Source organism: Anopheles stephensi, unplaced genomic scaffold (genome assembly GCF_013141755.1).
Source record: "Anopheles stephensi strain Indian unplaced genomic scaffold, UCI_ANSTEP_V1.0 ucontig331, whole genome shotgun sequence".
Lineage (NCBI taxonomy): Eukaryota > Metazoa > Arthropoda > Insecta > Diptera > Culicidae > Anopheles > Anopheles stephensi.
The window spans coordinates 26996-53576 of record NW_023405271.1 but is presented as its reverse complement, the minus strand read 5'-3'; the positions used below and the strand labels follow the sequence as shown (position 1 = coordinate 53576).

Sequence of the window (26581 nt, the reverse complement as noted above, 5' to 3'; positions counted from 1 at the left end):
GCGTCGCGTACCACTCAACCAAGCAAAGCTATTCTCTAGGCTCCGATGCCAACAACACGCGCGCATCGAGTACTCCATGCAACATTTTTCTAACCAACAAAATGAATCGACATGATTGGAAGGAGGATGATTTCAACATTACTCTTTTGCTCAACATTTCTGGTGGTCCTGAGAAGGACCGTTTTTGTTTGCGGCGAGACTGCCGCTCGAGGGACAGCGACGACTTAGGCACGCTCTCCACGGATGCGACGGGCCAGCTGGATGTCTTTCGGCATGATGGTGACGCGCTTCGCGTGGATGGCGCACAGGTTGGTGTCCTCGAACAGGCCGACAAGGTACGCCTCGCTGGCTTCCTGCAGGGCCATCACGGCCGAGCTCTGGAAACGCAGGTCGGTCTTGAAGTCTTGCGCAATTTCACGAACCAGACGCTGGAAGGGCAGCTTGCGGATGAGCAGCTCGGTCGACTTCTGGTAGCGACGGATTTCACGCAGGGCTACGGTTCCCGGACGGTAACGATGCGGCTTCTTCACTCCTCCGGTGGCCGGAGCACTCTTGCGAGCGGCCTTGGTGGCCAGCTGCTTGCGCGGGGCCTTGCCTCCGGTCGATTTACGGGCAGTTTGCTTCGTACGGGCCATTGTACACTGTTGGCTGAGGGTAGCGGGACGTGAGCGTGTCTTTCTCGATGCGAAGTGGCTTCTGAAATAGAGTTTCACGATTTTTTTTTTTTTTGAAGAATCACAAAATGTTTGATTTTATTTCAAATTTGATTAAATCGCAGCAACTTTTACAAAGGTTTGCTTATGTCTAGATATCCTGCCTCAATAGGTGTTTATGCTAGTTTTTATGGTTTCCATTTTTATGTTGGTGTAAGGTTAGACCTTAATTGTGTTTTGAAGCGATAACAGCTTATGAGGTGGAAGGAAGCCTTCTTGGAGGAAATAGATCCTAATATTTTAAGTAAAAGATAATGATATTTTAACGCTACACTTAACCTACCCTACTACTAACTTAACTTATACTAGGAGAGAACATTTCAATATTAACTATTTACACTATATACACATGTTCACAGAAACAAACTCCTGATTACTTGTTCATCGGAAATGAGACTGTGCTGGCGCAGACGATCCTTAACAGCTTGCACACTTTCGCAAACTGTGGGACATCCTGTTTCCTCGTGGAGCGCTCTGGTAGAGTGCCTAATGGGTAGACCCATGATCATTTTCAGCACCTTGTTCTGTGCTCTTTGTATAGCCTGCATGTTTGTGGCAGAACATCTGCTCCAAACATTGCATCCATACATTATTGCAGGTGAAATAATCTGCCGGAAAACCGTTAACCTGTTTTCCAATGATAGGCTCGATTGCCTTTTTATGAGAGGATAGAGTTTTTTAATCAATGCTACAACCTTCATTTTGACGTGCTGGACATGGTCTTTAAAGTTTAGTCGTTGATCAAAATAAACACCCAGGTACCGTGCTTTGGTGGCCCAGGGAATGATGGTGTTATTAGATCTTATGTTTCCCAACTTCCGTTCGAGGCTTTCAGCTCTCATATTAGGGCGATACGGAACCACCAAAGCCTGGGTTTTTGAGTGGTTCACAACTATTTTCCACTCGTGTAGGTATTTAACATAGGTGTCAAAACCTCTTTGCAATCCACTGCGTAAGTGGCACAGCACCCGTCCACAGTGGATTATGGCTGTATCATCCGCATATAATGCAAGGCATGTTCCCCTATCGAGCTGAGGAACGTCGGCAGTAAAACAGTTATATAAGAGGGGGCCAAGAACGCTCCCCTGAGGTACTCCAGCGCAATTTACAAAAGGATCGGAATGTACAGACCCAATGTAAACTGCCGACGTACGAGATCTAAGGTAGCTTTGGACAATCCTCACCAAATATGTAGGAAAGCCCTGAAGCATTAGCTTATGTAGCAGTCCATCGTGCCAAACGCTGTCAAACGCCTTCTCGATGTCGAGAAAAGCCATAGCAGTGGATTTGCCACAGCGTTTGGCTTTGTCGACAACATTCAAGACACGCTGGAGCTGCTGCATCGCCGAGTGCCGTCTCCGAAACCCGAATTGAACCTCGGTGATGTTGTGGCTGGATTCGCAGTGCGCTTCCATTCGGGTGTGTATGATCCTCTCGAATGCTTTGCTGACCACACTAAGCAAAGAGATAGGCCTATAGCTTGTTCCCAAGCATGGGTCCTTCCCCGGCTTCGCAACTGGGACAATCTTGGAATGTTTCCACATTTGTGGAAAGTATCCCAGTTCCAAGCACCTGTTGAAAACACTGGTCAGCAAGGTGACAGCGCTTGAACCTACATGTTTCAGCATGATGTTGAAGATGCCATCAACACCGGGGGCCTTGAAGCCAGCACTGTACTTGATGACATCCTGTACCTCCCCGCAAGTAACCCGGTGGATATCGGCCGGATCAAGGGAAGTAAAGGCAAGGTTTTCTATGCTTAGGTTAACAGTGTCCTCAAAAGGACTACTGTTAGAATCGCTAATCCTATGCGCTCGAGCAAAGTGAGAGGCCAGGGAATCCGCCTTTTCTTTTGGAGTAAAGCTCATGGTGTTACTTTGCTTAAGGACTGGGATAGGTCTTCGTCTATCCTTAAGCACTTTACTCATTCGCCAGAAGGGCCTTGAGCTTTTAGGAAAACTACTAATACGCTTTTCGAATGCCAGATTACGCGCTTCTCGCAATCTGGTTTCCACGAACCTAGCTAGCCTCCTAAAACCGCAGTAATACGCTCTATTACCCGTTCTTTGGAACAGTCGCCGCACCGAGTTTTTCAACGCTATGTAACGTTTCGTTTCCGCATCCAACTCTTGCACCTTAGCGCGGACCTGAACAGTTGGAACCGAACGCACTTCGGCTTCTTTCAACATACTTACAAAGCTGGTAAGTGCCGCGTCGATGTCGTCAACCGTCTCGAGAAGAGGATTGCCATCCACATGCTCTTCCATGTAGCGTTGGAAGCAAGGCCAGTTTGCCTCACGATAATTGCGCCGCTGCCTTATGGCTTGCGTCCCCGAAACATTGATGTTCATTGTCACCGGCAGATGGTCCGATGTTAAGGCCGTGACCGAATCAGGAACGTCGACACAGTCCGCCATGTTGGTGAGGAAGATGTCCAGCGTTGAGTTATACCGGCCGTTCTGGAACGTGGGCTGGAACGGATAGATCACCTCGTAAAGGCCAGCTTGTGCATCCTCCCAGAGCGTGGTACCGTTTTTATTGGCACGTGTGTTGCCCCACTGCTGATGGCGAGCGTTCAGATCCCCGGCGATGATATATTTCCCGGATGTGCGAGTGAGGGTGCGGAAATCTCTTTTCAGCATATTGGTGGAGCCATCTGCATCACGACTTTGTATCGAGCAATAGGCGGCGATGAATCGAAAGTGTCCCTGGGTTGACTGGACTTCTATGCCTACTGCTTCAATAACATGGGTGCCAGGAAGGGGAAGTATGCGGAACACTAAAGAGCGATGGACAGCAATCAGTACTCCCCCTTTTGGATGGTCTTGTCTATCTAAGCGTATGATGGTATGCTCAGGGAGATAGAAAGACTTCTCTGGACTCAGGTGCGTCTCCGTTAAGGCGAGCAGGTCAATTTTCTCGTTCTTGAGAAAATGTATTAGTTCCAATCTTTTGGGCAAGACGGAACGAGCATTCCACGTAGCGCATTTAAGCATCGCAATGCATAGTGGTGATGAATTCGACCATTTTTGTTAACACTTGGTCTTTCGGGCATATCTTTACTATGCGCTTATATTCCATCCAGAGACGAACAATGTCGTGGAATTGAGCTCTTTCATCTGCTTCTTCTTTTTCCGTCAGACTGGCTCGCAATTTATCAAGTTTATCTTGAGCTGGCTGGTGGTATCGTTTTGACACTGCTTGCACATTAACAGTAGCGGGGACTTTTATGGCGGTCTTATGCTTCCCACTTGGGATCAACTCACCCTGAGCAGATGTGTTCAAGATGGTATCATGTGAGGCTGACGATTGAACTTCTTGCTGCTGTTGCTGCTGTTGCTGTCGCTGCAGTCGCTGCTGCTGCTGCTGTTGACGCTGCTGCTGTTGTTGTTGCTGCTGCTGCTGCTGTTGCTGGTCCTGCTGCTGGTGCTGATGCTGCTGCTGCTGAACCGTCTGCTGCTGTTGCTGGTGCTGAACTGTCTGATGTTGCTGTTGCACATGCTGCTGTCGACTTGGACATCCTGGACAGGAGCACAGATGTTGAGTGCCATGTCCAATCCAAGGTAAAGGTTGGCTCCAAGCAGATGTTTTGGGCTGTGGTGCAGATATCCAGCGTGTTGGTGCTGGTGTGGAGGCTTTGGACATGCTGTGCTTTTTGGCATAGGCAAGCCTTGCCGGACAGTTCTTATTGTGGGGGCTATGGTTCCCCTTACAATTGGCACATCGACGCTGATCCTCCAACTCAACTGCACACTGAGTGGTCTTGTGGTTACCTCCACATTTCGCGCATCTGGTAGTCATTGCACAATTGTTGGCAGCATGTCCAAAGTGCAGGCATTTCACACATTGCAACACATCGCTACGCCTTGGTTGATATCTCTCCCACTTCACGCTGGTGAAGTTTAGATGGGATATTTTCTGCAGTTCCACCAGGGAGGTGATGCCTTTCGGGAAGGATACTATGAACATTTTGGAAGTCAATGCTCGGCTCTCTCCCGTCCTCATTTCACGCACTAGCGTTGGTTGTAGATTAAACGCTTTCAGCATTTCTTCTACATGATCTGCAGATCCAAAGCGCAGACCTTTCAGGACTACCTGATACGGTTTGTCCGACTTGAAATCGTGAGAGTAGAACTCACGCTTGAATCCACAAATCATGGATTTTACCGCTTCATGATCGGAGCGAGAGCCACAGACGACGCGACAGAAGTTGCCTGCAGTAAAGGTGAAGGAGGCTTTTATCTCTCCTTTTATCGTTGCATTGCAGAGGGATAGATATTCCTCTTCAGATAGTCCCTGGACCATAATAGGAGGGATTTTTTCCTTCAGCGCGGGAGAGCTCTCTGGAGAGATTTCTTCATTGTCATCATTGATGATGTTCATTGCTACTTCATCAGCAGCGGCAGGCGTCACTTGAATCTCAGCCTTTTTCATGGCTGCCATAGTAGCAGCAACATTGCGTGACGCGACACGCTTGCGACCATTTCCCATGGTCTCTTTTTCTTCTTCTCCCAAGGCTTTGGGATAATCCGCTCTCTTTCTTTTCCCGGCTTTAAGCTGGCCAGCTTGCGAACCTACCGTCCGCCAAGCCGCCATATAGTTGGTGATACTACACTACAACTTTGAAACTGTTAAACGTGAGAGCACATACACTGTGCCACTAATCACTCTCACTACTCTCTCACGGTAATAAGCAAATGTCTCTCACTGTCAGCAGATACGCGCACGTGTTGCTTCGGCAACGGACAAAACGAGACTGATCAATAGAGTTTCACGACTTCCGACGCCCCTTTTATAAGATCGCTCGGCCTGCACACATGCACACTTCCTCGCAGCGAGCGTACGACAGAGAGTACGCATGTGTTGGTGTGGCCTAAAGTGTATATAATGGCGCGGTCTCGCGCCGAGAGCATTAATTGTGCATTGTGAACCTGAACCTTACGGATCAAAATGACTGGACGCGGAAAGGGAGGCAAAGGTCTGGGCAAAGGAGGAGCCAAGCGTCATCGCAAAGTGCTGCGCGATAACATCCAGGGAATCACCAAGCCAGCTATCCGTCGTCTGGCCCGCCGTGGAGGAGTGAAGCGTATCTCTGGCCTGATTTACGAGGAAACTCGTGGCGTGCTGAAGGTATTCCTGGAGAACGTGATCCGTGATGCGGTCACCTACACCGAACACGCCAAGCGCAAGACCGTCACAGCGATGGACGTCGTGTACGCGCTGAAGCGTCAAGGTCGCACTCTGTACGGTTTCGGAGGTTAAGCCCGACGACCCCGCCAGCCAGCGAACACAGCTGTTGCCAGCTCATCTCAACGGTCCTTTTCAGGACCACAATCCGTTAGCGTTGCCTAAAATGCCTACATTTTACAACTTTGATCGATGGTTGGTTTGAAAATATTGAGAATTATTTTAAGTGATCATTGGTGTTCGTTTGCGGTGATTCGAATATCGAACAGAACCAGTGTTCAGGCATGCTCAAAGAGAGACGCCATCTAGTGCAGACGCTGAGACACGGTACCACAGGGTTTTTTTTTAATTTCGTAGCAACGTACGGAACTGTCCATGAAGTGAGACGAGCAACACGCGCAGGTCCCTTCCCGATTGTGATCAGTGAAAATCAAACATATGTATAGTGTCATAAAAAAGCAGCATCGAAAAGCCTGCCGTCGCACACGCAAGGATCGAGAGAAACGTTACGAAGTGTTGGTAGAAACGCTCTCTTTTTGTGTGATTTCTCTGGCGAAGCTTTCGCTACGCTCATGCGTCTCGCGATATGCTATCTTATAAAATAGCTGATTCCTCTGTTGCCCGCACAAATGCAGTTCGTGACCAAGGCCTGCTTCGCACAGATTAAGTGCGAAATCTCAGTACTGTACAATTGTCCGGCCGATCCTAGAATTCGAAAGCCTCATGTGGACTCGTTCACAACAACATATTATTAACAGGATAGAATCATTTCAGTATAAGTGTTTGCGCGCATCGCGTATGCAATCTCCATCAGGATGCTCTACTGCTCCTTAGTTCGATCGGTGCTGCCCAAGCGCCACACATTGCTTAAACGACTGGAAAACAGAAACTCCACTTAAAAACAAAATGACGCGCCCGACCTTTTACCCGACGTTTAATGCGTGCGCGCCTTTTCGCCTCGAGGACGCGTTTATTTAGACCAACGACGACGGTTTCAGACGATAAGTGTCATCGTTTTTTTTTAAACTATGTCGTCGCCTATGAACATGCACATTGTAATATTATTGTACCGGCACCAGTGATGGCACCGACGTACGCGTTGTACAAACAACCAGATCACTCCCATTGCCACTCCTTTTGCCACCGCCGCCGTCGTTTTTAGTCCCCCGTGGGGGTAGTTGTGAAAAAATCACAACTCTTCTGGGTGGTGGCTGGTGAAGTTTGTGACGCAATTTTATTCGATCCTTCGACACAATCGCAAAACTGTGTACTTTTATCAGACCAAACCCTGTGTGTTGTGTTGTTCACGGGCAAGGCTGGTCCCTGGAATGCGGGATGGGAATGCGAATGGGAAGAAAACAAAACTAGCATAAGATAAAAATAAAACTACATTTCTACTGGGGCAAATTTGAAACATTTCAAGATACGATTTGGGCATCGAGTCGCTGAACCAGCGAAATTGGCTCCGGGTACACACAATAGGACCGGGGTTTAGATCCCATCCAGACCGCCTAGGGGCGTACAACGTTCTGACTACTTTGCTACGGGTACAATCAAGTCACAGAAAGCCAGAAATGGCAGGCCAAGACCGCTCGAGCTTGTAATGCCTGGGAAGAAGAAGAAATTATTTGTTGCGGGACTACCGAACTAAACTTGTATGTCCCAACCAGGCCGCTGCTTGACGTGTAGAGGATTGCCGAACCCGTTTTGGCGCCTATTCGCCGAGTCTTTTATCAAAAAGATTGTATGGAATGGAAATACATGTGCAGTCGGTCGGGTCGAGAAACAGCGTAGAATTTGTTTAATTAAGAAAGCCTCATATCCTCAGTCCTGTCCGTGTGGGAGGGTTAATTCCTACCTGTACAAGGTTTGTTATTTTAATTTTTATGGGATGTTTTGGCTACCCTGCACTGAAGGTCAGGCGGATGCGGATCAGGTTAATGAGGCTGTGTGTCAGCTTCTACTTCATCTCGCATGCGTTACCTGAGACAGGCTGGCAGGCTGGGTGGGATACTTGAGCGTTCTCCATGCAGATTTTCGAAGGTACGGTTAGGGAGGGAACAGCAATGGTTCAACATATTCTTTAGCAATACGATTTGTCGCCCTGAAAAGGACGGTTTTTGGTGGAGCAGCTGGTGGCTGGCTAGTGAGCTTAGGCCTTCTTTTCGGTCTTCTTCGGCAACAGCACGGCCTGAATGTTGGGCAGCACACCACCCTGGGCGATGGTCACACCGGACAGCAGCTTGTTCAATTCCTCGTCGTTGCGGATGGCCAGCTGCAGATGACGCGGGATGATGCGCGTCTTCTTGTTGTCTCGTGCAGCGTTTCCTGCCAATTCCAACACTTCAGCGGCCAGGTACTCCATCACGGCAGCCAGATACACTGGTGCGCCGGCACCGACACGCTCGGCATAGTTGCCTTTGCGCAGCAGACGATGGATACGGCCAACTGGGAACTGCAGACCAGCACGGTTCGAGCGGGACTTTGCCTTTCCCTTCACTTTTCCTCCCTTTCCACGGCCAGACATGATGAAGGCTTGGGTTTCAGTTGAGTTCGTTGAGAGCGCGACGCAGCGATGTGCGATGCTTCGTAGCTTGTTCGCTTGTGCCAGAAAACGCGCTCGTTTTTCGTTTATATACCGAGAGAGAAAACGTCGGCAATCTCCTCTCTGGTTGCGCGCCTGTCACCTCAGTTCCAAATAAAAGCCGAATGAAGCGATTGGATCGGTATCAAACGCGTTTCTACTCTCCGACAGTTGACACCGTACCCGTCGTAAGCTAGCGAAATGGCACCGAAAACCAGTGGAAAGGCTGCGAAGAAGTCTGGCAAGGCCCAGAAAAACATCTCCAAGTCGGACAAGAAGAAGAAAAGGAAGACCCGCAAGGAGAGCTACGCTATCTACATCTACAAGGTGTTGAAGCAGGTCCACCCGGACACCGGTATTTCCTCGAAGGCGATGAGCATCATGAACAGTTTCGTGAACGACATCTTCGAGCGCATCGCTGCCGAAGCGTCCCGCCTGGCGCACTACAACAAGCGCTCGACGATCACGTCCCGCGAAATCCAAACCGCCGTCCGCCTGCTGCTGCCCGGTGAGCTGGCCAAGCACGCCGTCTCCGAAGGAACTAAGGCAGTTACCAAGTACACCAGCTCGAAGTAATTCTCGACGGACGGGGGAAGCTCATCCATCTATCCATCCAACCAACCGGTCCTTTTCAGGACCACAATACGCATCTGTCGAAAAGAATTTGTCCCAACCCAACCCTCCATCATCAAATGTTACCAACTAATTCCAGTCGCACAATATTCAAGTTGCGCAATAGAATCGCGGTAGACAGCCACTTACGGGGCATTTCCTAGCGTTCCCAGGTAACAAAATCGTCTATCTCGCTCTGTCTAAGCAAAAAGTAAACCTACCAAAGCGAGAAAGGATGATGATTTTCTAACCTGGGTTTCTCCAACGGAGAGCAGCATTTTGTATCGTTCATTTACTCATCCTTTTGCTTGTCTGAGACATTACTTGTGTTTATGAATATTATTCATGTTTGTATGTACTTAATGCATATATGTTTGTGATGAATGCAGTGCAGAATTATGATAAAACGTTTTCGTACAAACAATTATGAACTATCAGTTTTGAAACATTAGCGTACATCGGAGAATTGCTGCATTGTGGTAAACATTGATGGCAATCATGACTTCCTGGCTTGACCTGAAAATAGAATTTCATATCCATGGCGATCGCTTCACACGGGTGCCTTGTTGGTGTGGCGTCGCGCACCACTCAACCAAGCAAAGCTATTCTCTAGGCTCCCATGCCAACAACACGCGCGCATCGAGTACTCCATGCAACATTTTTCTAACCAACAAAATGAATCGACATGATTGGAAGGAGGATGATTTCAACATTACTCTTTTGCTCAACATTTCTGGTGGTCCTGAGAAGGACCGTTTTTGTTTGGGGCGAGACTGCCGCTCGAGGGACAGCGACGACTTAGGCACGCTCTCCACGGATGCGACGGGCCAGCTGGATGTCTTTCGGCATGATGGTGACGCGCTTCGCGTGGATGGCGCACAGGTTGGTATCCTCGAACAGGCCGACAAGGTACGCCTCGCTGGCTTCCTGCAGGGCCATCACGGCCGAGCTCTGGAAACGCAGGTCGGTCTTGAAGTCTTGCGCAATTTCACGAACCAGACGCTGGAAGGGCAGCTTGCGGATGAGCAGCTCGGTCGACTTCTGGTAGCGACGGATTTCACGCAGGGCTACGGTTCCCGGACGGTAACGATGCGGCTTCTTCACTCCTCCGGTGGCCGGAGCACTCTTGCGAGCGGCCTTGGTGGCCAGCTGCTTGCGCGGGGCCTTGCCTCCGGTCGATTTACGGGCAGTTTGCTTCGTACGGGCCATTGTACACTGTTGGCTGAGGGTAGCGGGACGTGAGCGTGTCTTTCTCGATGCGAAGTGGCTTCTGAAATAGAGTTTCACGTTAACGTTTTTTTTTTTTTTAACGTTAAAGAATTTATTGATGGATATCTTAGAATTAACATTATTAACATATTTTCGCGAGAATCAACTGAAATGTTTTTCAGCGCTCTTGTCGTTTTGTATGCCAAGAGGCAGTTCTTTTTGTTAAATTAAATAATGATGTTGTATGCACTTAGGCTAATTGTTAGTTTAAACTTACAAACTAATTAACAACTTACGAACTAAAACAAACTACTATCTTAACACTAGCTAACTACCTTATTCTCTAAATATCAGGTTTTTCACCTGCTGGTGTGTGGAAACCGCTGCTGAAGTCTGCAACCGGTTGATGATGTTGTCTGCTATTACGTCGAATGGTGCTGTGTTCGCTGCATCGTAGAGCTCCTCAAGCCGTGTCCAGCTGGGAGCGTCCAGAATGAGACGGAGGATTCTATTGCAATTGGTTTGTATCTTCAGCAGGTTCGTCCTTGCACAGGTACGCCAGACAGGAATGCCGTACGTTGCTGTGGGCAGGACGATCTGTTTATAGATGGCTATCTTGTTGGATGGGTGTAGCTTGGAGCGTCTGTTGATGAGTGGGTATAGCTTCCCCAATAGGATGAGCAAGCGGATGGATGTTTGCTTGGTGTGGTGATGGAACAGCATACGGTTGTCGATGGTGATCCCGAGGTATCGCACCGTCGTCTTCCACGGCAACCGGATGCTGTCGATGGTGATGTGATGGGTTTGGGGACTGATGAGCTGTTTTGACGGGCGATGGGGGATGATCATCGCCTGGGTCTTGGAGTGGTTGATTTTGATCTTCCAGCTGGAAGCATACTGTCCGATGATGGTCAGCGAACGTTGAGCGCCGCTTCTCAACTCTGCCAACGTCCTACCCTTCGTCGCGATGGCCATGTCGTCTGCAAACAGGAACATGTCCGCACCGACGGGAAGGGTCGGCAGGTCCGCAGTGTACAGCAAATAGAGCAAAGGCCCCAATATGCTGCCCTGCGGAACACCGGCTGGTACTGTAGCAGCACCAGAGGCAGTTGAGGAGACGACGACCCGGAACGTCCGCTGTTGTAGATAGTTGTGCAGGATGTTCACCAGGTGAGCTGGAACCCCGAACCTGCATAACTTGTGGATGAGCCCGTTGTGCCACACGTTGTCGAACGCCTTCTCGATGTCCAGCAGGACGACAGCGGTGGATTTGGAAACTCGTTTGTTTCTATGGATGGTGTTCTTGAGCCGAAGAAGCTGTAGTGTGGAGGAATGGCCGGACCGGAAACCGAACTGCTCCGCTGGGATGAGTTGCCGCTCGTCGACTGCATCGCGAAGCCTCCAGTAAACTAATCTCTCGAAGAGTTTACCGGGAGCACTCAGCAGACTGATGGGTCGATAGCTTGCAGGCAGCGTCGGATCCTTCCCTGGCTTCAGGATCGGGATCACCTTAGCGCACTTCCAAGACTGTGGGAAATAGAAAAGTTGAAAACAACGGTTATAGATATTTACCAGAAGTGATAGCGCCTTTGGTTGCAGTTTTTTCAAAAGAATGTTGAAGATGCCGTCGAAGCCGGGCGCCTTCATGTTCCTCATTCTCTTGACTGCAGCCTTCACTTCTGCTATGGTGGTTTGGTCTTCGGGTGGAAAGGGTGGGTCGTCCGCAACGAGTCGGTCAATCGTCGCAGCCACAGATGACTCATGTGGACTGGGCATCGACAGACCGATCTGGTGAGCACTGGCGAACTGGTGGGCAAGTGCATCGGACTTTTCTGCTGGTGTGTATGCCGTCTGGGTCGTGGCTATGGTGAGTGGTGGTACTGGTCTGGGTTTGGTGCGAAGGACTTTTGCAGTTTTCCAGAAGCTGGGTGCATGGGGAGGTAGCCTTTGGACCATACGCTCGAAGCTGTTGTTGCGGATCGTCTGTACTCGCTCGCGGATGATATGCATAAGCTGCGTGGCCTGGCGTTTCAGCAACAAGTCCCCAGTCCGCTGATACCGTCGCCTCAGCATATTACGTCTGGTGATGAGCGATCGCGTGTGGTCATCGAGAACGAGAATCTCACCACGCACACTCCTCTCCGGGACGCACTCCGCTTCAGCTGCTTTGACGGCACCCTCGAACCGGGCGATTGCTGCGTCAACGTCGGGTATCGCGGGACCAACGTCAGTGTTGTCGATAAGCTGGTCCACGGTTCTCCCAAAGCGAGCCCAGTCGGTGTGGCAGTAGTCCTTTCGCAGTAGAGGTGGATGTCGGGTTGCATTCAGATTCAGTTCCGTTAAGACCGGGAAGTGATCTGAGTTCAGCTCATCGATGGTTTGGGGTTTGCTGCAGATGAAATTAGAAAGGAAAATATCTATTATTGAATGGATACCTCGGTTGGGGATGTGTGTTGGAGCATCGGGGAACTGCACGACGAAATTTCCACGCTGCAACAGGTCCGCCAGGGCGATTCCATTTGTGTTGTTCCGTACGTTGCCCCACAACTGGTGCCTGGCGTTGAGATCACCCCCAATGAGTGAACGGGCCGGATTGCTGGTGATGATGTGTAGCTCTTGTCGGAACGTAGCTCTCCGCGACAGAGTGCACTGCCGCGGACAGTAGACTGCCGTAAGCTGCAGTGGACCGGTGTCGGTATGGAGCTGGACGCCTATTGCTTCTATGGTGGTGGTGTTGTAGTGCGGGAGTAGTGTGTGCCGGATTCCACGTCGGATCGCTATGGCAACACCGCCGCCTCGGGAGGTGGTGCGATCCAGACGATGGATGGTGTAGTTGCCTAAGAAGAAACTCATCTCAGGCTTGAGATATGTTTCCACTATTAGCGCTGCATCGATGTTGTGCCGGACGAGGAAGTCACCGAGTGGAATTTGCTTAGTCCGGACGGACTGAGCATTCCATGTGATGACTCGCAGCGCCCGGTCAGTGAAGGAGCATCAAAAGTTCTCCGATAACGGCGATTTGTTCTCCCTTGTTGCGGCAAAGGCGGATCTTCGGAAGCATTCTGCTAAATATAGCGAATAGCTCTTCCGGGCTAAACAGGTCTTCCGATGAAGTTGTGGCTGGAGTTGTAGTTGGTGTTGTAGCTGGTGTGTCTGGAGCGTTCTTGATGTCCTGCAGTCGCTTCGCAAGGTTGTATCTCGGTGCTGTGGATTGCAAGGAAGAAGAAGAGGTTGGTTTAGGTTGTGGTACTGTTGGGTTAGGTTGTGGGATGCGCGCTGCCGCAGGTCGGACGCTTGGAGTGGTTGGTGCTGACACAATCTGCGCAAAGCTTTTGGCCTTGGGAGCAGTGTGCAACACCGGAGGAGGAATGGAGTGTGGGAGTGTGGTTTGGATGGTGGCTAACGGTGGAAGCGCGTGCCACACGTTAGCTTTGGCTGGTGGAGGAGCAGAGTTTCGACCGTTGGCGCGCTGACGAATCTCAATGTATTTGGCCCGCTTTGGACACGACGGATCATCGGCGCGATGAGCAGCACCACAGTTCGAGCACTTTACTGTGCCCGAACCCGATGGACACTGCTCCGAGAGATGCTCCGCCGCGCAGATGGCACACCGAGGTTTAATTTGGCAATGGCGAGTACCATGCCCAAAAGCCTGACATCGATGGCATTGCGTCGGGCCTTTCTTCCCTCCGCGGTACGGCTCCCATCGCACGATGACTTGCTGGATTGACCGTACTGCCTCCAGCTTTTTTAGCGAGCATGTTCCTCGCTTGAAATGAACCAGGTACAACCTGGTTTGAATGCCCTCTGCGCGGCGCTTGATCTCGAACGCCTCCAAAACGTCGAGCTGGTGGATTTCCTTCAGTTCACAAACGATCTCCGCGAGGTCCGTTTCCGGAAGCCCACGAAGCACCGCCTTGAAGGGACGCATGTTTTTAGCGTCATGCGAAAAATATTCCGCATTCCGCTGCTGCAGGTAGTTAAGGACCTCCTGCTGTTCAGCAGGAGATCGAACGGTGATTGACGTGCCTACGCCGGAGATACGGAACTCTGGTGTGATTCCACGAGCCTGCAGTTCCGGACGCAGGACAGCTACTGGGAGTGACTTCACCGTGATCGGAGGCATTTTTGCCGCCGATACGGGAGCCGGAGCCGATGTACGCCCTGCAGGAACAGCGGGCGTAGCTGGTGTTGTGGAAAGCTTCGTTGTCGGGACTGCCTTCCGTTGTCGCCGGTTTACGGTGACAAATTGTGCCAGGTTATCTTCCTGCACGCTGGTGGATGAACGTGACTCCGTACTGTCCACGCTCATCGTATCGTCAGATTCCTCCGAAGAGGAAGAAACCACGCTCCTCGAGCGCTTGGACTCGGCCGAATCGGAGCTCGAGTTTCACGACTTCCGACGCCCCTTTTATAAGATCGCTCGGCCTGCACACATGCACACTTCCTCGCAGCGAGCGTACGACAGAGGGTACGCATGTGTTGGTGTGGCCTAAAGTGTATATAATGGCGCGGTCTCGCGCCGAGAGCATTTATTGTGCATTGTGAACCTGAACCTTACGGATCAAAATGACTGGACGCGGAAAGGGAGGCAAAGGTCTGGGCAAAGGAGGAGCCAAGCGTCATCGCAAAGTGCTGCGCGATAACATCCAGGGAATCACCAAGCCAGCTATCCGTCGTCTGGCCCGCCGTGGAGGAGTGAAGCGTATCTCTGGCCTGATTTACGAGGAAACTCGTGGCGTGCTGAAGGTATTCCTGGAGAACGTGATCCGTGATGCGGTCACCTACACCGAACACGCCAAGCGCAAGACCGTCACAGCGATGGACGTCGTGTACGCGCTGAAGCGTCAAGGTCGCACTCTGTACGGTTTCGGAGGTTAAGCCCGACGACCCCGCCAGCCAGCGAACACAGCTGTTGCCAGCTCATCTCAACGGTCCTTTTCAGGACCACAATCCGTTAGCGTTGCCTAAAATGCCTACATTTTACAACTTTGATCGATGGTTGGTTTGAAAATATTGAGAATTATTTTAAGTGATCATTGGTGTTCGTTTGCGGTGATTCGAATATCGAACAGAACCAGTGTTCAGGCATGCTCAAAGAGAGACGCCATCTAGTGCAGACGCTGAGACACGGTACCACAGGGGTTTTTTTTTCTAAATTTCGTAGCAACGTACGGAACTGTCCAATAAGTGAGACGAGCAACACGCGCAGGTCCCTTCCCGATTGTGATCAGTGAAAATCAAACATATGTATAGTGTCACAAAAAAGCAGCATTGAAAAGCCTGCCGTCGCACACACAAGGATCGAGAGAAACGTTACGAAGTGTTGGTAGAAACGCTCTCTTTTTGTGTGATTTCTCTGGCGAAGCTTTCGCTACGCTCATGCGTCTCGAGATATGCTATCTTATAAAATAGCTGATTTCTCTGTTGCCCGCACAAATGCAGTTCGTGACCAAGGCCTGCTTCGCACAGATTAAGTGCGAAATCTCAGTACTGTACAATTGTCCGGCCGATCCTAGAATTCGAAAGCCTCATGTGGACTCGTTCACAACAACATATTATTAACAGGATAGAATCATTTCAGTATAAGTGTTTGCGCCCATCGCGTATGCAATCTCCATCAGGATGCTCTACTGCTCCTTAGTTCGATCGGTGCTGCCCAAGCGCCACACATTGCTTAAACGACTGGAAAACAGAAACTCCACATAAAAACAAATGACGCGCCCGACCTTTTACCCGACGTTTAATGCGTGCGCGCATTTTCCCCTTGAGGACGCGTTTATTTAGACCAACGACGACGGTTTCAGACGATAAGTGTCATCGTTTTTTTAAACTATGTCGACGCCTATGAACATGCACATTTAATATTATTGTACCCGCACCAGTGATGGCACCGACGTACGCGTTGTACAAACAACCAGATCACTCCCATTGCCACTCCTTTTGCCACCGCCGCCGTCGTTTTTAGTCACCCGTGGGGGTAGTTGTGAAAAAATCACAACTCTTCTGGGTGGTGGTTGGTGAAGTTTGTGACGCAATTTTATTCGATCCTTCGACACAATCGCAAAACTGTGTACTTTTATCAGACCAAACCATGTGTGTTGTGTTGTTCACGGGCAAAGCTGATCCCTGGAATGCGGGATGGGAATGCGAATGGGAAGAAAACAAAACTAGCATTAGATAGAAATAAAACTACATTTCTATTGGGGCAAATTTGAAACATTTCAAGATACGATTTGGGCATCGAGTCGCTGAACCAGCGAAATTGGCTCCGGGTACACACAATAGGACCGGGGTTTAGATCCCATCCAGACCGCCTAGGGGCGTACAACGTTCTGACTACTTTGCTACGGGTACAATCAAGTCACAGAAAGCCAGAAATGGCAGGCCAAGACCGCTCGAGCTTGTAATGCCTGGGAAGAAGAAGAAATTATTTGTTGCGGGACTACCGAACTAAACTTGTATGTCCCAACCAGGCCGCTGCTTGACGTGTAGAGGATTGCCGAACCCGTTTTGGCGCCTATTCGCCGAGTCTTTTATCAAAAAGATTGTATGGAATGGAAATACATGTGCAGTCGGTCGGGTCGAGAAACAGCGTAGAATTTGTTTAATTAAGAAAGCCTCATATCCTCAGTCCTGTCCGTGTGGGAGGGTTAATTCCTACCTGTACAAGGTTTGTTATTTTAATTTTTATGGGATGTTTTGGCTACCCTGCACTGAAGGTCAGGCGGATGCGGATCAGGTTAATGAGGCTGTGTGTCAGCTTCTACTTCATCTCGCATGCGTTACCTGAGACAGGCTGGCAGGCTGGGTGGGATACTTGAGCGTTCTCCATGCGGATTTTCGAAGGTACGGTTAGGGAGGGAACAGGAATGGTTCAACATATTCTTTAGCAATACGATTTGTCGCCCTGAAAAGGACGGTTTTTGGTGGAGCAGCTGGTGGCTGGCTAGTGAGCTTAGGCCTTCTTTTCGGTCTTCTTCGGCAACAGCACGGCCTGAATGTTGGGCAGCACACCACCCTGGGCGATGGTCACACCGGACAGCAGCTTGTTCAATTCCTCGTCGTTGCGGATGGCCAGCTGCAGATGACGCGGGATGATGCGCGTCTTCTTGTTGTCTCGTGCAGCGTTTCCTGCCAATTCCAACACTTCAGCGGCCAGGTACTCCATCACGGCAGCCAGATACACTGGTGCGCCGGCACCGACACGCTCGGCATAGTTGCCTTTGCGCAGCAGACGATGGATACGGCCAACTGGGAACTGCAGACCAGCACGGTTCGAGCGGGACTTTGCCTTTCCCTTCACTTTTCCTCCCTTTCCACGGCCAGACATGATGAAGGCTTGGGTTTCAGTTGAGTTCGTTGAGAGCGCGACGCAGCGATGTGCGATGCTTCGTAGCTTGTTCGCTTGTGCCAGAAAACGCGCTCGTTTTTCGTTTATATACCGAGAGAGAAAACGTCGGCAATCTCCTCTCTGGTTGCGCGCCTGTCACCTCAGTTCCAAATAAAAGCCGAATGAAGCGATTGGATCGGTATCAAACGCGTTTCTACTCTCCGACAGTTGGCATCGTACCCGTCGTAAGCTAGCGAAATGGCACCGAAAACCAGTGGAAAGGCTGCGAAGAAGTCTGGCAAGGCCCAGAAAAACATCTCCAAGTCGGACAAGAAGAAGAAAAGGAAGACCCGCAAGGAGAGCTACGCTATCTACATCTACAAGGTGTTGAAGCAGGTCCACCCGGACACCGGTATTTCCTCGAAGGCGATGAGCATCATGAACAGTTTCGTGAACGACATCTTCGAGCGCATCGCTGCCGAAGCGTCCCGCCTGGCGCACTACAACAAGCGCTCGACGATCACGTCCCGCGAAATCCAAACCGCCGTCCGCCTGCTGCTGCCCGGTGAGCTGGCCAAGCACGCCGTCTCCGAAGGAACTAAGGCAGTTACCAAGTACACCAGCTCGAAGTAATTCTCGACGGACGGGGGAAGCTCATCCATCTATCCATCCAACCAACCGGTCCTTTTCAGGACCACAATACGCATCTGTCGAAAAGAATTTGTCCCAACCCAACCCTCCATCATCAAATGTTACCAACTAATTCCAGTCGCACAATATTCAAGTTGCGCAATAGAATCGCGGTAGACAGCCACTTACGGGGCATTTCCTAGCGTTCCCAGGTAACAAAATCGTCTATCTCGCTCTGTCTAAGCAAAAAGTAAACCTACCAAAGCGAGAAAGGATGATGATTTTCTAACCTGGGTTTCTCCAACGGAGAGCAGCATTTTGTATCGTTCATTTACTCATCCTTTTGCTTGTCTGAGACATTACTTGTGTTTATGAATATTATTCATGTTTGTATGTACTTAATGCATATATGTTTGTGATGAATGCAGTGCAGAATTATGATAAAACGTTTTCGTACAAACAATTATGAACTATCAGTTTTGAAACATTAGCGTACATCGGAGAATTGCTGCATTGTGGTAAACATTGATGGCAATCATGACTTCCTGGCTTGACCTGAAAATAGAATTTCATATCCATGGCGATCGCTTCACACGGGTGCCTTGTTGGTGTGGCGTCGCGCACCACTCAACCAAGCAAAGCTATTCTCTAGGCTCCCATGCCAACAACACGCGCGCATCGAGTACTCCATGCAACATTTTTCTAACCAACAAAATGAATCGACATGATTGGAAGGAGGATGATTTCAACATTACTCTTTTGCTCAACATTTCTGGTGGTCCTGAGAAGGACCGTTTTTGTTTGGGGCGAGACTGCCGCTCGAGGGACAGCGACGACTTAGGCACGCTCTCCACGGATGCGACGGGCCAGCTGGATGTCTTTCGGCATGATGGTGACGCGCTTCGCGTGGATGGCGCACAGGTTGGTATCCTCGAACAGGCCGACAAGGTACGCCTCGCTGGCTTCCTGCAGGGCCATCACGGCCGAGCTCTGGAAACGCAGGTCGGTCTTGAAGTCTTGCGCAATTTCACGAACCAGACGCTGGAAGGGCAGCTTGCGGATGAGCAGCTCGGTCGACTTCTGGTAGCGACGGATTTCACGCAGGGCTACGGTTCCCGGACGGTAACGATGCGGCTTCTTCACTCCTCCGGTGGCCGGAGCACTCTTGCGAGCGGCCTTGGTGGCCAGCTGCTTGCGCGGGGCCTTGCCTCCGGTCGATTTACGGGCAGTTTGCTTCGTACGGGCCATTGTACACTGTTGGCTGAGGGTAGCGGGACGTGAGCGTGTCTTTCTCGATGCGAAGTGGCTTCTGAAATAGAGTTTCACGACTTCCGACGCCCCTTTTATAAGATCGCTCGGCCTGCACACATGCACACTTCCTCGCAGCGAGCGTACGACAGAGGGTACGCATGTGTTGGTGTGGCCTAAAGTGTATATAATGGCGCGGTCTCGCGCCGAGAGCATTTATTGTGCATTGTGAACCTGAACCTTACGGATCAAAATGACTGGACGCGGAAAGGGAGGCAAAGGTCTGGGCAAAGGAGGAGCCAAGCGTCATCGCAAAGTGCTGCGCGATAACATCCAGGGAATCACCAAGCCAGCTATCCGTCGTCTGGCCCGCCGTGGAGGAGTGAAGCGTATCTCTGGCCTGATTTACGAGGAAACTCGTGGCGTGCTGAAGGTATTCCTGGAGAACGTGATCCGTGATGCGGTCACCTACACCGAACACGCCAAGCGCAAGACCGTCACAGCGATGGACGTCGTGTACGCGCTGAAGCGTCAAGGTCGCACTCTGTACGGTTTCGGAGGTTAAGCCCGACGACCCCGCCAGCCAGCGAACACAGCTGTTGCCAGCTCATCTCAACGGTCCTTTTCAGGACCACAATCCGTTAGCGTTGCCTAAAATGCCTACATTTTACAACTTTGATCGATGGTTGGTTTGAAAATATTGAGAATTATTTTAAGTGATCATTGGTGTTCGTTTGCGGTGATTCGAATATCGAACAGAACCAGTGTTCAGGCATGCTCAAAGAGAGACGCCATCTAGTGCAGACGCTGAGACACGGTACCACAGGGGTTTTTTTTTCTAAATTTCGTAGCAACGTACGGAACTGTCCAATAAGTGAGACGAGCAACACGCGCAGGTCCCTTCCCGATTGTGATCAGTGAAAATCAAACATATGTATAGTGTCACAAAAAAGCAGCATTGAAAAGCCTGCCGTCGCACACACAAGGATCGAGAGAAACGTTACGAAGTGTTGGTAGAAACGCTCTCTTTTTGTGTGATTTCTCTGGCGAAGCTTTCGCTACGCTCATGCGTCTCGAGATATGCTATCTTATAAAATAGCTGATTCCTCTGTTGCCCGCACAAATGCAGTTCGTGACCAAGGCCTGCTTCGCACAGATTAAGTGCGAAATCTCAGTACTGTACAATTGTCCGGCCGATCCTAGAATTCGAAAGCCTCATGTGGACTCGTTCACAACAACATATTATTAACAGGATAGAATCATTTCAGTATAAGTGTTTGCGCCCATCGCGTATGCAATCTCCATCAGGATGCTCTACTGCTCCTTAGTTCGATCGGTGCTGCCCAAGCGCCACACATTGCTTAAACGACTGGAAAACAGAAACTCCACTTAAAAACAAAATGACGCGCCCGACCTTTTACCCGACGTTTAATGCGTGCGCGCCTTTTCGCCTCGAGGACGCGTTTATTTAGACCAACGACGACGGTTTCAGACGATAAGTGTCATCGTTTTTTTTAAACTATGTCGTCGCCTATGAACATGCACATTTAATATTATTGTACCCGCACCAGTGATGGCACCGACGTACGCGTTGTACAAACAACCAGATCACTCCCATTGGCACTCCTTTTGCCACCGCCGCCGTCGTTTTTAGTCCCCCGTGGGGGTAGTTGTGAAAAAATCACAACTCTTCTGGGTGGTGGTTGGTGAAGTTTGTGACGCAATTTTATTCGATCCTTCGACACAATCGCAAAACTGTGTACTTTTATCAGACCAAACCATGTGTGTTGTGTTGTTCACGGGCAAAGCTGATCCCTGGAATGCGGGATGGGAATGCGAATGGGAAGAAAACAAAACTAGCATTAGATAGAAATAAAACTACATTTCTATTGGGGCAATTTTGAAACAGTCCCAAGATACGATTTGGGCATCGAGTCGCTGAACCAGCGAAATTGGCTCCGGGTACACACAATAGGACCGGGGTTTAGATCCCATCCAGACCGCCTAGGGGCGTACAACGTTCTGACTACTTTGCTACGGGTACAATCAAGTCACAGAAAGCCAGAAATGGCAGGCCAAGACCGCTCGAGCTTGTAATGCCTGGGAAGAAGAAGAAATTATTTGTTGCGGGACTACCGAACTAAACTTGTATGTCCCAACCAGGCCGCTGCTTGACGTGTAGAGGATTGCCGAACCCGTTTTGGCGCCTATTCGCCGAGTCTTTTATCAAAAAGATTGTATGGAATGGAAATACATGTGCAGTCGGTCGGGTCGAGAAACAGCGTAGAATTTGTTTAATTAAGAAAGCCTCATATCCTCAGTCCTGTCCGTGTGGGAGGGTTAATTCCTACCTGTACAAGGTTTGTTATTTTAATTTTTATGGGATGTTTTGGCTACCCTGCACTGAAGGTCAGGCGGATGCGGATCAGATTAATGAGGCTGTGTGGCAGCTTCTACTTCATCTCGCATGCGTTACCTGAGACAGGCTGGCAGGCTGGGTGGGATACTTGAGCGTTCTCCATGCAGATTTTCGAAGGTACGGTTAGGGAGGGAACAGGAATGGTTCAACATATTCTTTAGCAATACGATTTGTCGCCCTGAAAAGGACGGTTTTTGGTGGAGCAGCTGGTGGCTGGCTAGTGAGCTTAGGCCTTCTTTTCGGTCTTCTTCGGCAACAGCACGGCCTGAATGTTGGGCAGCACACCACCCTGGGCGATGGTCACACCGGACAGCAGCTTGTTCAATTCCTCGTCGTTGCGGATGGCCAGCTGCAGATGACGCGGGATGATGCGCGTCTTCTTGTTGTCTCGTGCAGCGTTTCCTGCCAATTCCAACACTTCAGCGGCCAGGTACTCCATCACGGCAGCCAGATACACTGGTGCGCCGGCACCGACACGCTCGGCATAGTTGCCTTTGCGCAGCAGACGATGGATACGGCCAACTGGGAACTGCAGACCAGCACGGTTCGAGCGGGACTTTGCCTTTCCCTTCACTTTTCCTCCCTTTCCACGGCCAGACATGATGAAGGCTTGGGTTTCAGTTGAGTTCGTTGAGAGCGCGACGCAGCGATGTGCGATGCTTCGTAGCTTGTTCGCTTGTGCCAGAAAACGCGCCCGTTTTTCGTTTATATACCGAGAGAGAAAACGTCGGCAATCTCCTCTCTGGTTGCGCGCCTGTCACCTCAGTTCCAAATAAAAGCCGAATGAAGCGATTGGATCGGTATCAAACGCGTTTCTACTCTCCGACAGTTGACACCGTACCCGTCGTAAGCTAGCGAAATGGCACCGAAAACCAGTGGAAAGGCTGCGAAGAAGTCTGGCAAGGCCCAGAAAAACATCTCCAAGTCGGACAAGAAGAAGAAAAGGAAGACCCGCAAGGAGAGCTACGCTATCTACATCTACAAGGTGTTGAAGCAGGTCCACCCGGACACCGGTATTTCCTCGAAGGCGATGAGCATCATGAACAGTTTCGTGAACGACATCTTCGAGCGCATCGCTGCCGAAGCGTCCCGCCTGGCGCACTACAACAAGCGCTCGACGATCACGTCCCGCGAAATCCAAACCGCCGTCCGCCTGCTGCTGCCCGGTGAGCTGGCCAAGCACGCCGTCTCCGAAGGAACTAAGGCAGTTACCAAGTACACCAGCTCGAAGTAATTCTCGACGGACGGGGGAAGCTCATCCATCTATCCATCCAACCAACCGGTCCTTTTCAGGACCACAATACGCATCTGTCGAAAAGAATTTGTCCCAACCCAACCCTCCATCATCAAATGTTACCAACTAATTCCAGTCGCACAATATTCAAGTTGCGCAATAGAATCGCGGTAGACAGCCACTTACGGGGCATTTCCTAGCGTTCCCAGGTAACAAAATCGTCTATCTCGCTCTGTCTAAGCAAAAAGTAAACCTACCAAAGCGAGAAAGGATGATGATTTTCTAACCTGGGTTTCTCCAACGGAGAGCAGCATTTTGTATCGTTCATTTACTCATCCTTTTGCTTGCCTTCGACATTACTTGTGTTTATGAATATTATTCATGTTTGTATGTACTCCATGCATATATGTTTGTGATGAATGCCAGTCTGTCATTACCAGCGAGTGTCAAAAAACGTGTCTTTCCGTAACGGACAATTTTTGCGTAAAAAAGAGAGGATTTTGATTTGAAAAATGTCGGTTAGCGACAGAACCTTTAAGGTGGATTTCTCGCAAATCCCAAGAAAGCCCACACGCACGGAAATTTTTAGCTTCCTTACGGACAAGCTAAGCCTAAAACCGGAAAAGCTGGAAATGGTACAATTCCTGAACCTTTCCACATCTGTGGTGGTGGAGATGAAAGAGGAGGGCGATGCTCTCTTAATAGTGGAGGTGCATGATAGAAAGCACACCATCACGTGTAACGGTCGGGATCACGCGATCCCAATCACAATGGAGGACGACACCAAAGTCGTAACCATACAGGAGGTATCCGCCAAGGTGACTAACGCGGATATTATATCAGCTTTGGAGGCCTTCGGAGAGGTGAAGGGGGCAAAGGACCTCCTCTGGGAGGAGCCTACGCCTTTCCCAGGCGTAAGAAACGGCAACAGAGCGGTGAAAATGTTAATTAACAGGCCCATTCCATCATACATCACCATAAAGGGTGAGCGGGGTAGGATCACATACCGCGGGCAGGAACAAACCTGCATGTACTGCGATCAAATGGTCCATTACGGTGTTTCCTGCACACAAAACAGGAAAAATAACAGCCAAAAGGCATCAGGTGTCAACCAGCGCCTATACTCGGCAATAGTACAGGGCAACCACACTACGGCCAAAGAGGGCTCAACAGAAAAAGTGGTAACCACAAAAAGTGTCCCCACCCAAGTGGGTACAATTACTAGAAAAAAATCCATTGACGAACCAGGCTGCAGCAAAGCACTGGAACGCATAGACTACGGTAAAAGTGTCTCGAACACTATGACACTTAACAAAAGAGCAATGTCCGACAGCTCCTATCCAGACACAGACGAGGAAAAAGCAGGGGTCTCCCAGCATGATTTTAAAAAGCCACACAAAAAAAGCACCAAAACGAACGAACGTAGCATACTATAAACTGCCAAACAGGTTTTTTGTTGTATAGGTTTTTGTTAACATATAAAAAAAAGAGAAAAGATAAATTTGTTCAATATTATGACATCCACATTAAAAATACTACAAACAAACATAACCAGCCTCATTAAAAACAAAGACGAGTTAGAAAGAATTCTACTCGCACAAGACATCACAGCAGCTTGCATCTGTGAAACTTGGTTAGACGACAATAATCTACATAAATCCAAAATCCACAACTACAACCGCATAAACAGCAATAGATCGGACGGCTATGGAGGCACTGCAATTTACCTCCAAAAAAACAAAAAATTTAGAACAATCAATAGACTTAGTAACGAAAACATACAAATCACAGAAATTGAACTCATACAGGATAAATTCAAAATAATTTGCATCTATGCAGCCCCTAGGACCCCGATTCAAGACTTCAAAGACACCATTACGCAAATAATACACAATACAAACAACAGGAAATGCCTAATAGCCGCAGACCTCAACTCGCATCACACCTCATGGGGAAACCCTTGGAGCGACAATTAAGGTACGTTTATAATTAACGAAATAGACAATACTCAACTAACAATTTTGCACAACAAAGAACCTACATACATCCCCACAGACTTAAACAAAAGAAATACAGCAATAGACTTAACATTCGTAACAGAAAACATAACCGATAAATGCACAAGGGTAGTACTAGATCACCACATGGGAGCCACCAATCACAAAACAATTATCACAACTATAGAAACAATCAATCACAAACAAGCCCGACTAATAACAAACAGGAAAAAACTTTACCATGAATTAAAACAAATGGAAATAGAGGAACACACCTCAGTGAAACAAATTTTCCAGAAAATAGACACACTAGTAAAAGGAAACACCTCTAAATCAAAAAAACCACTAAAAATCTGGTGGAATAGAGAAACGGAAAAAGCTTGGAAGGTAAAAAACAAAAGTAGACAAATTTTCAATAGAAACAAAACAATAGAGAACGAAATTGAATTCAAGAAAAATCTAGCTAAATTCAGACTAATTAAAAGAAAACACAAAATCCAAAAATATGAAGAGAAACTTAGCGAGATAAACAATTACACTAACACCACAGAATTATGGAGATTTATAGGAAAAATCGAAGGCAAAAAAACAAACACAAAAGATGAAAATCTCATCCACAACAACAAAGAGGCAGCAAAAACATTTTTAGAAGAAAATTTTCAAAAAAATAAGAAAGGGAACAAAAAACCTTATCAATATGCTAGGCCATTAAACAATATCATGGACGAAGAAAGATGGCATAACATTCTAAAAAAAAAGAAAAATACAGCCCCAGGGCCTGACAAAATCTCCTACGAAATTCTGAAAAATATAAATAGACCATCGGTCAGTAAAATAGTAAAGGAGATAAATAACATGTGGGAAAAAGGAAATTTAAAAAAGCAATACAAACACATAGAAATAGTGGCGATCCCCAAACCAGGGGCTGATAGAAACAACGCTAAAAACTATAGGCCCATAGCTATGATTCCGGCTATCACTAAAATCATAAATTCAGCAGTGTTAGAAGACCTCAACAGACACTGTCACAACAACAACATTATACCAACAACTTCTTTTGGCTTCAAAAAAAACTGTACCACAAACCAATGCGTCAACTATTTAGTGAATGAAATTACATCCAACAAAAGAAAAAACTGGTTAACTGGAATAATGTTTATAGATTTAAAAAGCGCGTACAACAACGTACACACAGACTCGCTCATACAAATTTTGGAGCAAAACCAGATTCCGATAGAAATCATTAGATGGGTAGGAAGTTTCTTAAACAACAGAACGATAGAAATAAAATCAGAAGGAGAAAAGCTAAAAAAATTAGTGTCAGACGGTTTACCACAAGGGGATGTCCTCTCACCCACCTTATTTAACATCTACACCAAAAAAATCCACGAAACACTCAACAATAGCGACGGAAA

At 48.8% G+C, this 26581-nt stretch overlaps 2 protein-coding genes across 2 annotated transcripts; one reads left to right on the top strand and one right to left on the bottom strand.

Annotated features, from left to right (window-relative positions):
* Nucleotides 1-12837: 12837 nt before the first annotated feature.
* Nucleotides 12838-14686, bottom strand: LOC118516570. Its single transcript, XM_036062534.1, has 2 exons — nucleotides 14335-14686; nucleotides 12838-13509 (listed from the first exon to the last, which is right to left on the bottom strand). Exons 1-2 carry the CDS (start codon nucleotides 14615-14617, stop codon nucleotides 13286-13288), a joined length of 507 nt encoding a protein of 168 aa, XP_035918427.1. The 5' UTR covers nucleotides 14618-14686; the 3' UTR covers nucleotides 12838-13285.
* Nucleotides 14687-23660: 8974 nt separating this feature from the next.
* Nucleotides 23661-26302, top strand: LOC118516571. The gene is made up of 2 exons (XM_036062535.1): nucleotides 23661-24617; nucleotides 25009-26302. Exon 1 carries the CDS (start codon nucleotides 23682-23684, stop codon nucleotides 24603-24605), a length of 924 nt encoding a protein of 307 aa, XP_035918428.1. The 5' UTR covers nucleotides 23661-23681; the 3' UTR covers nucleotides 24606-24617; nucleotides 25009-26302.
* The last annotated feature ends 279 nt before the right edge of the window (nucleotides 26303-26581 follow it).